This window comes from Chiloscyllium punctatum, chromosome 10 (genome assembly GCF_047496795.1).
Source record: "Chiloscyllium punctatum isolate Juve2018m chromosome 10, sChiPun1.3, whole genome shotgun sequence".
Classification (NCBI taxonomy): Eukaryota; Metazoa; Chordata; class Chondrichthyes; order Orectolobiformes; family Hemiscylliidae; genus Chiloscyllium; species Chiloscyllium punctatum.
This window is the reverse complement of record NC_092748.1, coordinates 123,354,676-123,368,536: the sequence shown is the minus strand read 5'-3', so window position 1 is coordinate 123,368,536 and position 13,861 is coordinate 123,354,676. Positions and strand designations below refer to the sequence as shown.

General features: G+C 41.8%; 1 protein-coding gene across 3 annotated transcripts in view; it reads left to right on the top strand.

The window, feature by feature from the left end:
* xrcc5 (X-ray repair complementing defective repair in Chinese hamster cells 5) overlaps positions 1–13,861 on the top strand; it is a 398,838-nt gene that overhangs the window by 207,788 nt on the left and 177,189 nt on the right. For all 3 annotated transcript variants that reach the window (XR_011961734.1, XM_072580078.1, XM_072580075.1), the window contains exons 11-14: positions 3,873–4,010; positions 4,322–4,412; positions 7,975–8,102; positions 10,826–11,022. Coding sequence is in view for 2 of the 3 variants with exons in the window: in XM_072580078.1 (XP_072436179.1) it covers positions 3,873–4,010; positions 4,322–4,412; positions 7,975–8,102; positions 10,826–11,022 (554 nt within the window). In the remaining variant the exon portion in view is untranslated. The remainder of the gene's footprint in view (positions 1–3,872; positions 4,011–4,321; positions 4,413–7,974; positions 8,103–10,825; positions 11,023–13,861) is intronic.

Genomic DNA, 13,861 nt, shown 5'->3' with positions numbered 1-13,861 from the left:
AAAGATGTCAATCCTTGTGTGACATTTCTGTGGGTTTGAAAAAAAGGTGAAGTCCCTGCCGGTAGGGTGAAGACATCTCCAAATATCCACCAGCCCCAACTCCTCACATAAGTCAACCACCTGCTTGGCCTGCAAAAAAATAGTTGGAGCACACAAGGCATCCTGTCCACTGTCTGATCCAAAAGACAATTAAAATACCTCCCTGTAATAATGTGCCGTGTTCCAAAAGCACTCAACTTAGAGACAGCACTAATCAAAAATTTGAGGGGATGCGCTGGAAGACAGTAGACGTTTAAAATGCCATATTCCTCCCCATGTATCAGGGCTTGAAGTATCACAGACCGTCCCTGCTCATCTTTCACCTGCTCTAATAATGTGAACGGAAGATTTTTCTGGATAAGTACTGCCACTCCCCTACTTTTAGTAGTAAAGGATGAAAAGAATACCCGGTCATAACCCCCCTGTTGTGATTTCAGGTGTTCTCTATCATCAAGATGGGTTTCCTGCAACAAAGCAATATCAACCCTTCCCTCTTAAGGCTAGAAAGCACTTTTTTCCTTTTAATAGGCAAATGACTTCCCTTAATGTTCCAGGTGCACCATTTAATAAGACACTTAGCCATATCCCCTTTCAGACACCCTTGAACCCCTCGGAGGGAGAACCCTGCTTACAAAGCGCCGAGCATAAGTAAATAAAGACCCATAGAACTGAAAAATTATGTATACAAAAACTACTCTATCATAACTATAAACAACTATTTCTACCAAAAAACTACAAAGAAAACCAACTATAAAACCTTGAATGGAAGACTCTTCCCCCTGCCCATAGGGGGCACTCACCCTACCCATCCCCTCCTTCACAGCTCCTTCAAACCTGGATTGTGCCCCAGAAAAAAACAAGGAGATGATCCTTAAATCAAAATACAAAGTCAGGATGAGCACTCCACCCATCCCTAGCTTCATGACACCATTACTTGTGACTAAAAGAGAAGCAGAACAAACAAAAAAATGGGAGAGCGACAACAAAGAACATCCACAAAATTTCCCATCAGAAAATCCAGTTATTAAAAAAAATAGGAACAACTTATTTCAAAGTCTTTCCCCCCTTTCCAAAAAGGAAATTATTAGAGAGAAAGAAAGGAATTAAAAAAAGGAAGGGAAAACATGGGGAAAAATAGAAAAGAGAACAAACATTAACCATATTCTTCAGGCCAATCCATCTATTTTAAAGTGTCCACAAAGTTTTTAGCCTTATCCACCAAGTCAAGTATATAAACTGAGTCCTCGTGGCTGAAACGAAGTACTGTGGGGTATCTCATGGAGTACTGGATGCCCAGGTTCCTCAGCCTCTTTTTAACTTCATTGAAGGACTTCCTCTTTCGGATTACAGCTGCTGAAAAATCCTGAAAAAACATGATTTTTGACCCCTTGTACAGCAGTGCCTGCAGATCTTTTCCCAGGGATCTGGAAGCTTCCTATGACTTTTTGCTTGTCCCTATATGTGTGGAAGTGCACTAGGACTGGGCGGAGATGCTGCACCGGCCCTGACCTGTGCGCTGTAACCCGATACGCCCTTTCAATCTGAAGCCTGCTGGACTCCATGTGAAGGCCCAAAACCTTTGGCAGCCAGTTTTCAAAGAAACTGACTGGCTGCTCACCTTCAGGGAGCCCGACAATTCTGAGATTTATCCTCTGACCTCAATTTTTGAGGTTGTCAATATGGTTTTGCAAGGCCCGCACCTCTCGCTCCAGCACTTGGATCCGACTGGATGAGGACTCTATTGTAGCTTCCGAGGCCTTAGTTCGACTCTCCACCTCCTCCAGCCTCTCCCCGAGGACCTGGATCTCCTGCTCGTGCTTCTGCAACATGGATGCAATAGGTTGGACCTGGGCACGAATCTCCCCACGGATTTCCTCAATCGCAGCCGCAACTTTCAAGATAAGTCTCTCCATCACCGCAGCCAATTCCTGTGAGTCTGTCAGGTCCCCGGGGGCGGGGGTTCAGGAGAGGCTGCTGCTGCTGCAGTCTAGGGTGTTGTAGGTGCTGCAGGGGAGTGTCTTCCCTACTGCTGTTTGTTTGCTCCTTTTTCCTTTGGCATCCTTTCCACTCCCAAATATTAACAAATATATGCTCCGTAAGGTTTTAAACTAATATTTTCACCACATAAGTTGGCCAGAGATGGCAAAAAACACTGGTATGCCTTGGCTGTTAGGCAGAGAGGTCCACAGCAGTTCTACAGAATCACCGCCATCTTGCCGAGTCTGTTACCGCCCTTCTTAAACAGTGGCACCATGTTTGCCAACCTCCAGTCTTCGGGCTCTTCACCTGTGACTATCGATGATATAAGTATCTCAGCAAGAGGCCCAACAATCACTTCTCTAGCTTCCCACAGAATTCTCGGGTACACCTGATCAGGTCCTGGGGATTTATCCACCTTACCCATTTCAAGATATCCAGCACTTCCTCCTCTGTAACCTGGACATTTTGCAAGATGTCACCATCTCTTTCCCTACATTCTATATCTTCCATGTCCTTTTCCACAGTAAATACTGATGCAAAATACTAGTTTACTATCTCCCCCATTTTCTGCAGCTCCACACAAAGACTGCCTTGCTGATCATTGAGGGGCCGTATTCTCTCCCTAGTTACCCTTTTGTCCTTAATGTATTTGTAAAAACCCTTTGGATTCTCCTTAATTCTATTTGCCAAAGCTATCTCATGTCCCCTTTTTGCCCTCCTGATTTCCCTCTTAAGTATACTTCTACTTCCTTTATACTCTTCTAAGGATTCACTCGATCTATCCTGTCTATACCTGATATATGCTTCCTTCCTTTTCTTAACAAAATCCTCAATTTTTTTAGTCATCCAGCGTTCCTATACCTACCAGCCTTTCCCTTCATCCTGCAAATTGTATTTGTAAATGCTTCAAGTTTATCTTTTGCACTGTGCTGTGCTGCCCTGTTGTCAATGAGGATGGCAATATTTATGGAGCCTTCTGCTCCAGAGGGTTGATTAATTGCCTACTGTGGCAGGACTTCAGAGCTTGGTTGTGAAATAGCCCTGCCTGTATTGCTCGCTGTTTATGCTTATAGCATCCAAGTAGTCCTCTACTATAGTTTCACTAGGTTCTCAGCTCCGTTTTAGTGCTGCTACCAGCATCCCTTCCTATGTTCTTTATTGACCCTTGGCTGAACCCCTGGCTTAATTATAATGGTAGATTGGAGCTCATGGTAGCTTATTGAGTCTGCTCCACCATTCCTTTGTATCACACCAATGATAAAAGTGACTATTACCTGTTTACACCTTAATACTGTGTTGTGGAGTAGGTAGACAGTTTTGAACTCATTTCTGACTTCCCAATTGGTGGAACCATTCATGCTTGAGCAGTTTTTTATGGCTTCTGCTTTCTGGACATTGATGATGTCTGAACCTTTGGTATATGTTATTTGTTATGCATCAGGGGCTAAAATGCAGGTTAAGTTAGGTGGATTAGCCATGCAAAACTGCCCGTAGTATCCAGGGATGTGTCAGCTCGATGGATTAGCCATAGGAAATATAAGGTTACAGGTCTAGGGTGGGTCTGGATGGGATGCTTTTTGGAGGGTCAGTGTGGGCTTGATGGGCTGAATGGACTGCTTCCATGCTGTAGGGATTCTGTGATCCTATGAGTATCCAGTCAAGTGGCTTAAAGAAAGGGACAAGAATTAAAGCCAAAAACAAGTCGTTCTGTGATATTAATTTGACTCACTTCAGGTGTGTTTACAGATTAGAACAAGTATTTCAAATATTCCTTTTGCTTGAGGATCTGAAATGTATGTGGTTCCTTTATATTAATAACAAGGAAACAATCCTATTCTTATCTCTCTTCATAGCATGCTGCTGTGGCACTATCTGCATTGATCCATGCATTGCAAGAGCTGGATATGATGGCGATAGTCCGTTACATTTATGACCGGAGATCAAACCCACAAGTTGGAGTGGCTTTTCCTATGATTAAAGATAAATATGAGGTAACAAGGTGGGATTGAATGGCAGATATGAAGACAATGTTCCAGACTTTTGAGTAAATGGAAAGAGTCAAAACACTGAAATTAGGCTAGAGCACTTTTGAAAAATACCAAAGCCATCAGCATCTCTAAAATCTTAAACAGACGTATTCAGATATTGGGAAGGAACTTGAATCCGAGTTTTTGTGGGTATCCAGAATTTTCAGATTTCTTTGCATTAACAGTGCTGAATTACTGTTGAAATTTTAGAAATTCATTATACTAGAAAGCATAGTGTTTTACTGATATCCACAATTTTACTCTCTTCCCTTCAGTGTTTGGTTTACATCCAACTTCCATTCATGGAGGATCTCCGACAATTTACTTTCACTTCTCTGAAGAACAGTAAGAGAGGAACAGCTTCAGGTTTGTGAAAATTATGGACAGAAACAAACAGCATCAGTTTCAGCTTTTCCTGGGGTTGGAAGCAGTTACAGTAAAAAAAAGTCAAAATTTATAAATAATGTAAAACTGCCAGCAAAGCTGATCAAGTTCAGGTGGTCCTGCTTGGACAGGGGAGTTGAACTGACATGGGAAATGTTGTTTTATATGAACTACAACTAAGTCCTAATATAAAATGAGTCAGTGAAATCTCACTAAATTGCAGAGTGTCCAGGATATTTTTCTGCAGCAGTATATCCCAGATCCAACAAGGAAATATTTAATATTAAATAATAGTGATTGGATGGGAGAAACACAATACAGCTGCTGACATTTTAAATATTGTTAAGGAGTATTTCAATGAGATGAGACTATACACGGTAAACAAGGCTGTGTTAATGGCTCAAAAGACAGATGTCGGAAGAATGTGTTTAAAGAGAATTGAAAAGGATCAGAAACTCTTTCCACGCCTAAGGGGCATGACTTCTTGCTAAAAAGAGACGCCATGGAGGAGTAAAAGGGTAAATTATAAGAGAAATTGTACAAGAAACGAAAGAGATGATGGCCTCGTGGTATTATCACTAGTCTATTAATCCAGAAACTCAGCTAATGGATTCAGGTTCAAATCCTGCATGGCAGGTAGAGTTTGAATGCAATAAAAAAAAATCTGGAATTAAGAAAAAGCTACTGAACACAATGAAACCACTGTTAAACCCATCTGGTTCACTTATAGCCTTCAGGGAAGGAAATCTGCCATCCTCTCCTGGCTGACCTACATATGACTCCAAAGCCGCAGCTCACTCAATGAGGGTTTCACGGGCAAGGCTAGCATTTATTTCCTATCCTTAATTGCCCAGAGGGCAGTTAAATGTTAACCACATTGCTGGGGGTCTGAAGTCACATGTAGCCTGAGCGAGTAAGGATTGTAGATTTCCTTCCCTAAAGGACATTAGTGTGCCAGATGGGTTTTTCTGACAGTCAACAATGGTGTCATCATTAATGATCATCATTACACTCTTAATTCCAGGATTTTTTTGAATTCAAATTCCACCATCTGCCATGGCGGGATTTGAATCCAGGTCCCCAGAACATTGTCTGGGTCTCTGAATTAATAGTCCTAGTGATAATACCACTAGGCCATTGCCTTTCCCTATTGCTGTCCGAAATAGTCTTTGAGACACCAACCCCCTCCCAATACTGTCTGAGATTGATTGGACACCAATCAGGACTAAAAGTAAGGTGAGCTTGATGCTGAAGTAAGGTTTATCAAACCAATCCTGCGTAATGGTTGTGTGATCAAATCATCAATCGCTATATATTATTCAAACTCCAAAAAGAGCTTATAGCCACCACTAATGGCAGACTCTTATGTACTACGTATTTTCATACAAACAAATGGCACAGCACATTACCATAGAACATAGAACATTACAATGCAGAACAGGACCTTCAGCTCTCGATGTTGCGCTGACCTGTGAGCTGTTCTCAGCTTGTCCCCCTACACTATCCCAAAATCATATATGTGCTTATCGAAGGATTGTTTAAATCTCCCTAATGTGGCTGAGTTGACTACCTTAGCAGGTAGGGCATTCCACTTCCTTACCACTCTTTGCGTAAAGAACTTGCCTCTGACATCTGTCTTAAATCTATCACCCCTCAATTTGTAGTTATGCCCTCTTGTACAAGCTGATGTCATCATCCTAGGAAAAAGTCTTTCTCTGTCTACCCTATCTAATCCTCTGATCATCTTGTATGTCTCTATCAAATCCCCCCTTAGCCTTCTTCTTTCCAATGAGAACAGACTCAAGTCTCTCAGCCTTTCCTCATAAGACCTTCCCTCCAGACCAGGCAACATCCTGGTAAATCTCCTCTGCACCTTTTCCAATGCTTCCACGTCCTTTCTGTCATGGGGCAACCAGAACTGTACACAATATTCCAAGTGTGGCCGCACCAGTATAGTTGCAACATGATCTTGCGGTTCCGGAACTCAATCCCTCTACCAACAAAGTCTAACACACCGTATGCCTTCTTAACAGCACTATCCACGTGGGTGGCAATTTCCAGGGATCTATGCACATGGACTCCAAGATCCCTCTGCACATCCACATTACCAAGAATCTTTCCATTGACCCACTAGTCTGCCTTCCTGTTATTCTTCCCAAAGTGCATCACCTCACATTTAGTTGCATTGAACTCCATTTGCCACCTCTCAGCCCAATTCTGCAGTTTATCCAAGTCCCCCTGCAATCTGTAACATTCTTCCAAACTGTCCACTACTCCACAGATTTTAGTGTTGTCTGCAAATTTACTAATCCGCCCACCTATGCCTGCGTCTAAGTCATTTATAAAAATGACAAACAGCAGTGGTCCCAAAACAGATCCTTGTGGCACACCACTAGTAACCGGACTCCAGACTGAATATTTTCCATCAACCACCACTCGCTGCCTTCTTCCAGAAAGCCAGTTTCTAATCCAAACTGCTAAATCACCCTCAGTCCCATGCCTCTGCATTTTCTCCAACAGCCTACCATGTGGAACCTTATCAAAGGCTTTACTGAAGTCCATGTATACCACATTAACTGCCCTATCCTCATCTACACGCTTGGTCACCTTCTCAAAAAACTCAATGAGGTTTGTGAGACATGACCTGCCCTTGGCAAAACCATGTTGACTATCTGAAATCAAATTGTTGCTTGCTAGATGATTATAAATCTTATCTCTCATAATCCTTTCCAAAACCTTTCCTACAACAGAAGTAAGGCTCACTGGTCTATAATTATCATCTCTGCTGCCCTTCTTGAACAAGGGCACAACATTTACAATCCTCCAGTCATCAGGTACTAAACCTGTAGACAATGATGACTCAAATATCAAAGCCAAAGGCTGTGCTATCTCCTCTTTAGCTTCCCAGAGAATCCTCAGATAAATCCCATCTGGCCCAGGGAACTTGTCTACTTTCACTCCTTCTAGAATTGATAACATCTGTGCATTACAAACCTCGATCCTTTCTAGTCTAATATCTTGTACCTCATTCTTCTCCTCTATAATATTCTCCTTTTCCTGAGTGAACACCAAGGAGAAATGTTCATTTAGCACCTCTCCGATCTCTACAGGGTCCATACTCAACTTCCCACTTCTGTTTTTGAGTGTCATAGAGTGTCCATTTTACATATTAAGTGGCAGAGTAATCAAGTTAAACTTAGCAAATGAGGAAGCAGTCACTTGGTTCTGGGATTTGTATTTGCTAAATAACTAAATTAACTTTGGTATTGTTTGTGTAATTGCTGAAAGTGGATTTGTTGTAAAGTGAGCAGTGGAATAATACAGCACAGAAAGGACTATTTCACCTTTTACTTCTCCTTGAATGAGCTAACCAATTCGTTCAGTTCCCATGCTATTACCTTGTCACCCTGTAAACTTTATTCCTGCAAGTATTTGTCTAATTTCAAAGGATCATTGAAACTGCTTTCACTGTCATTTTAAATAGTGCATTCTTAGGTAAAATAAAATGTATCCTTATTGCTCCACTGGCTCTTTTGCCTAACAGAAGAACAGTTATCAGCTGTGGATGCTCTGATTGACTCTATGAGTTTGGTGGTGGATGATGGTGAAGAAATAGAGGATCTTTTCAAAGTCAGTAAAATTCCGAATCCGCATTTTCAGCGGTTGTTTCAGGTAAATAAGTTCTTAATCATATTGTGTGATTTGTATATAAGAGAATATAGTTTGGCAGATAACTAGGAATGAACAACAAATGCTGGCCTAACCAGTGATGCCCTTGTTCTGTGAATGAATGAAAAAATATGAAAAGAGCTAGTTATTGCCCATGCATGATTTCTATCCCTCTGTTCGGTCTCATTCATGTGTCTGTCAAGATGCGCCTTAAACGTTACTAACGTGCCTGCTTCCACCACCTCCACTGGTAGTGCGGTCCAAGCACCCCACCATCTTTTGTATAAAAGGTTTTCCCCACACCAGGTGTTCCAGTTTCCTCCCACAATCCAAAGATATGCAGGTCAGGTGAATTAGCCATGCTAAATTGCCCATAGATTAGGTGCATTAGTCAGAGGGAACATTCTGATAAACCTTCTCTGCGTCTTCTTCAAAGCATCTACATCCTTCTGGTAGTGTGGTGACCAGAACTGCATGCGATATTCCAAATGTGGTTCAATTAAATTTTTGTACACGATAAATCAGGCACTTGATTGTCACTTCATCCACAAACATCCATTCCTTCTATCACTGACACTCAATAGCAGCCATACATATTACAAAAATTAACCAAATATCCTTAGACCGCACCTTCCAAACCCTTAACAATTTCCATTCCGAAGAACAAGGGCAGCAGGTATATGACAACAACATCACCTGCAAGCTCCCCCCCAAGTTACTCACTATTCTGACTTAGAAATATATTGCTGTTCCTTCACTGTCACTGGGTCAAAATCCTAGAATTCTTTCAGCCAACCATCCCCATGTCTTTGAGCGAATAATAAAAAATGTGGTTCTTACAGAATTCTTTGCAACCAAGTTGTTCTGCGGTCAGGTCTATTTTGAGGATCACTCATCAATTACAGCTCTCAACTCCACAATCACATATCCACCCAGCAATTTCAGAGGTACCAAGCAGAATGCTCATAAGCTTTAATATACTCTATGTGCTTCACCTCTTTAAAGGTGCTATTGTGATCATGCTGCTCCTTCAACAAGGTTAGGTTGCTTTTTTTTCAGGAGGTGGTAAAGATGCAGGCTTTGAAAGATCTGGGGTTGATCTCCTTGAGGAAGTTTTTAAGTTTTGAAAAATTGTACAGTGAAAGGGAAGTGACCCATTCTCCCATCTCAGCTTTTCTCTGGTCTGGTTTGGTTTGGGTTCAGAGCTGCTAGTCAGTTTTTAGGCTGATGGTCCAAGAAACAGCCACATGGAAGAAGCAGGTCTGTGCTGATCATAAGAACAAGAACAAAGAAAATTTACAGCCCAGGACCAGGCCCTTCGGCCCTCCAAGCCTGAGCCAATCCAAATGTACTGTCTAAACCTGTCGCCCAATTCCTAAGCATCTGTATCCCTCTGATCCCCACCTACTCATGCATCTGTCCAGATGCATCTTAAATGAAACTACCATGCCTGCCTCTACTATTTCTGCTTGCAATGCGTTCCAGACACCCACCACTCACTGTGTAAAGTACATGCCACGTGTATCCACCTTGAAAGCATGACCTCTTGTTATTGAATCCTTCACCCCGGGAAAAAGCTTACCTCTATCTACCCTCCCTATACCCTTCATGATTTTGTAAACCTCAATCAGGTCCCTCCTCAATTTCCGTTTTTCTAATGAAAACAAACCTAACCTACTCAACCTCTCTTCATAGCCCGCACCTTCCACACCAGACAACATTCTCAGAAACCTTCTCTGCACCCACTCCAAAGCATCCACATCCGTTTGGTAATGTGGCAACCAGAAGTATACACAGTATTCTAAATGAGCCAAACCAATGTCTTATACAATTCTAACACGACCTGCCACTTCTTATACTCAATACCCCGTCCATTGAAGGCAAGCATACTATATGCCTTCTTGACCACTCTATTCACCTGTGCAGCACCTGCACTCCCAGATCTCTCTGCTCATCAACCTTTCCAAAGGCTCTTCTGTTCATTGTATAATTCACTCTAGAATTAGACTTGCCTCTTTCTGACATCTCTCCTGTAAGAACCTGTGTTTGATTTTCCGCTTTTATCAAGGGATGTTTATAGGGATTGTTGTAAGTATTTGAACAACATTAAGTTGTGACAGTCTATTGGCTTTTCGGATAGGTTGTTATTCTGTATTCCATTTCCTTTTGTTTGTGTTTCATTTGGTAATCTTGCAAATAAATTCTGTTTTGTTTAAAACTAAGTGGATGGGCCAGCTGAATCACACGTGGACATCCACATTACATCTCCTTAAAACAGCTAGCAAAGTTGGAATCTGGGTTACTTTCTTGAAATGTTTTGAGGGGATGTGGCCTCATCCATAATTCTATTTATTGGATTAAATCAGCCACACACAACAAAGAAAATTTGAAAGGATTACTGCTGTTCACATGAGGTGGTTGGAGCAGGCTTATCTGAATTATAATAAAACAAAGAGCTTTTGGAGATCTTAAACAAAAACAGCAATTGCTGGTGAAACTCAGCGGGTCTGGCAGCATCTGTGGGAAGAAAACAGAGTTAACATTTTGAGTCCAGTTCTGCTCTACACATGCTGCTAGTCCTGATAAGTTTCATCAACAATTTGTTTTTATACTCTAAATTATATTTTTACTTAGATTAACCAATTGATGTTGTGAAAACTAAAAGGTTTCCGATTTGTTTTTGGATAATCAATGGAATTTAAAGTTATTTTTATCATTTCTTACAGTGTCTTCATTTCAAAGCATTTCAACCAGATAAACCACTGCCTCCCATAGACCCTCATTTGAAGACAATGTTGGACAGGCCCCAGGAACTGAATGCTTCCTACATACTATCTATGGAGCAATTAAAGAAGCTTTTCACTCTGCAAGACTCAGGCAAAAAGAAGGAACAAAAGATTGCACAGCAGATTTTCAAAGACAAGTATGATTTAGCCAGAATTTTACATGAAATATTTTGGAAATGGATGTCTAGAATTTAGGTGTGATGGGTGTGATTCAGTAGTGCATCAATTGTTTTGGGTTGAGCACGGTGTTATGAAGTCATATGTCTTTTAAATGTTGTAATGGTACGTGCATCTACCACTTCTTCTGACAGTTAATTCCACATACAAACCGCCCTCTGTATGAAAAAGTTGCTCTTCGGGTCCCTTTTAAATTTCTTCCACGCCCCCCGCCCCGGGCCCGGCAAGCCAAATGATCTTATAAATCTCTTTAAGGCCACCTCCTCAATCTCCTATGCTCCAGGGAAAGAAATCTCAACCTATCCAGCATCTCCTTATAACTCAAGCCCTCCAGTCCTGGTAACATCCTTGTAAGTCTCTTTTGCACTCTTTCCAGTTTAGTAATATCTTCAAAATGTAGCTCAGGTTATCGATGAGGTTGTTGACTTTGCAAACAAACTTAACAGCCCAGCAAGCAGACATTTCATCGCCATTCTAGGTAACATCATCAGTGTGCTCCGGGGAAGCGCTGATGTTCTGTCCCACTTGCTATTTAAGTATTTGGGTCTGCTGAGGTTGGTGATGTCTTTTCCGGTTTTGTTACTGGTTCTGTTTTTTCATGGTTGGTACGTTGGGTCCAACTCAACATATTTGTTAATGGAGTTCTGGTGTAAGTGCCAGGCTTCCAGGAATTCCGTGCATGGTTGTCCTAGGATAGATATGTTGTCTCAGTTTAATTGGTATCCTTATATACAAAATACCATGTAAAGACTGCCAAAAGCACGACAAAGGGCAGTCAGGAATGAAATTAATGATCAGAATACACAAACACCAACTTGCTACCAAGAGATATTCCTGATAAAGGGCTTTTGCCCGAAACGTCGATTTCGCTGCTCCTTGGATGCTGCCTGAACTGCTGTGCTCTTCCAGCACCACTAATCCAGAACCTGGTTTCCAGCATCTGCAGTCATTGTTTTTACCACCAAGAGACATGACCAGCTATCACTTGTATCTATACGCATGGAGATAAGGACAAACATCTTCAGCCAGAGAGTGGTGAATTTATGGAATTGAGTATATTTAAGACTGAGATAGATAGGCTCTTGAGAATCAAGGGTTATGGGGAGAAAGCAGGAGAATGGGGTTGAGAAACTTATCAGCCATGATTGAATGGCAGAGCAGACTCGATGGGCAGAATGGCGTAATCTCTGCTCCTAAGTTTAATGGTCTTATGGACTATGAAGGACACCAATTCAATTGGGACAATGTATCCATTCTAGGACAAGCAAAACAGACATGCAGGGCAATTCCTGGAAGCCTGGCACTTAACCCGGAACTCCATTAACAAACATGTCAAGTTGGACCCCTTATACCAAACACTAAGAAACAGAACCAGCAATGACACCACCAACCTCAGCAGACCCAAACAGACAAATAGCAAGCAGGACAGAACATCAACACTTCACCAGAGGCGCATTGATGATGTTATCTAGAACAGTGACAAAACGTCTGTGAACAAACTTAGCAGCTCTGTGAGTGTTGAGGGAGGGACAAATTATGCAGTGGGTGACTTGCTTGAAGCAGTCCAATTTAGAGGAACAATGAATCGTGTCACACAAATCTCGAGTTATTGACTGTCTATTTGTGAGCTCATCTGTGGGCAGCATGGTGGCTCAGTGATTAGCACTGCTGCCTCTCAGCGCCAGGGACCCGGGTTCGACTCCCACCTTGGGCGACTGTCTGTGTGGAGTTTGCACATTCTCCCCGTGTCTGCGTGGGTTTCCTCCAGATGCTCCGGTTTCCTCCCACAATCCAAAGATGTGTAGGTCAGGTGAATTGGCCATGCTAAATTGCCCACAGTGTCAGGTGCATCATTCAGGGGAATGGGTCTGGCTTGAAGGGCCTGTTTCCATACTGTAGGTTATCTATCTATCTATCATGGGGAGAGACAAGTCGACCGAATGGTCACAAGTCACTGACGAGATACAGAGAGTTGCGTGATTATATAGGTTACAAAATTTTAATATGTGACAAGTTGATTGCTTCAGATCGAACAAATCTCCCACAATTAGCAAGTCAACAACCTTAATAATATCCTTCCAAAGCAGGGCAACCACAACAACATAAGTAATGTCCACAGTATTTTTGATACTTTTAAAAACTGTTAAAATTGTCAGACACAGTGGATGTTTGACAATTGTTGTCAATGCTTAATGTTATTAAATAAACTAATAGTGTGAAAGGCAGATAAGTCCCCTGCCCTTGATGATTTGTACCTGAGGATCTTAAAAGAAGTAACTACAGAGATAATGGATGCATTGGTTGTCATTTTTCAAAACTCCTTGGATTCTTACCAGAGGATTAGAAAATTGCCAATGTGATACCCCTATACCAATCTGACTTTCCCAGTCACATGCATTTTGAAGTCCCCCACAATTTTTGTAATACTGCCTTTCCTACGTGCTTTTTCTATCTCCTGATTTATATTCTTCCCCATGGGAATTGATCCTCTCCCTCAGTATCTTCTCCAGCAGCTTCCCTAACACTGACGTCAGGCCCATCAGTCTATAATTACCTGAGTTATCCCTGCTACCCTTTTTAAACAAAGGGACAACATTAGCAATTCTCCAGTTCTCTGGGACCTCATCCATATTCAAGAATGCTGCAAAGATATCTGTTAAGGCTCCAGCTATTTCCTTTCTTGCTTCCCTCAGTAACCTGGGATAGATCCCATCCGGACTTGGGGACTTGTCCACCTTAATGCCATTTAGAACACCCAACACTTCCTCCCTCATTTTTCCGACTTTATCTAGAGTAATC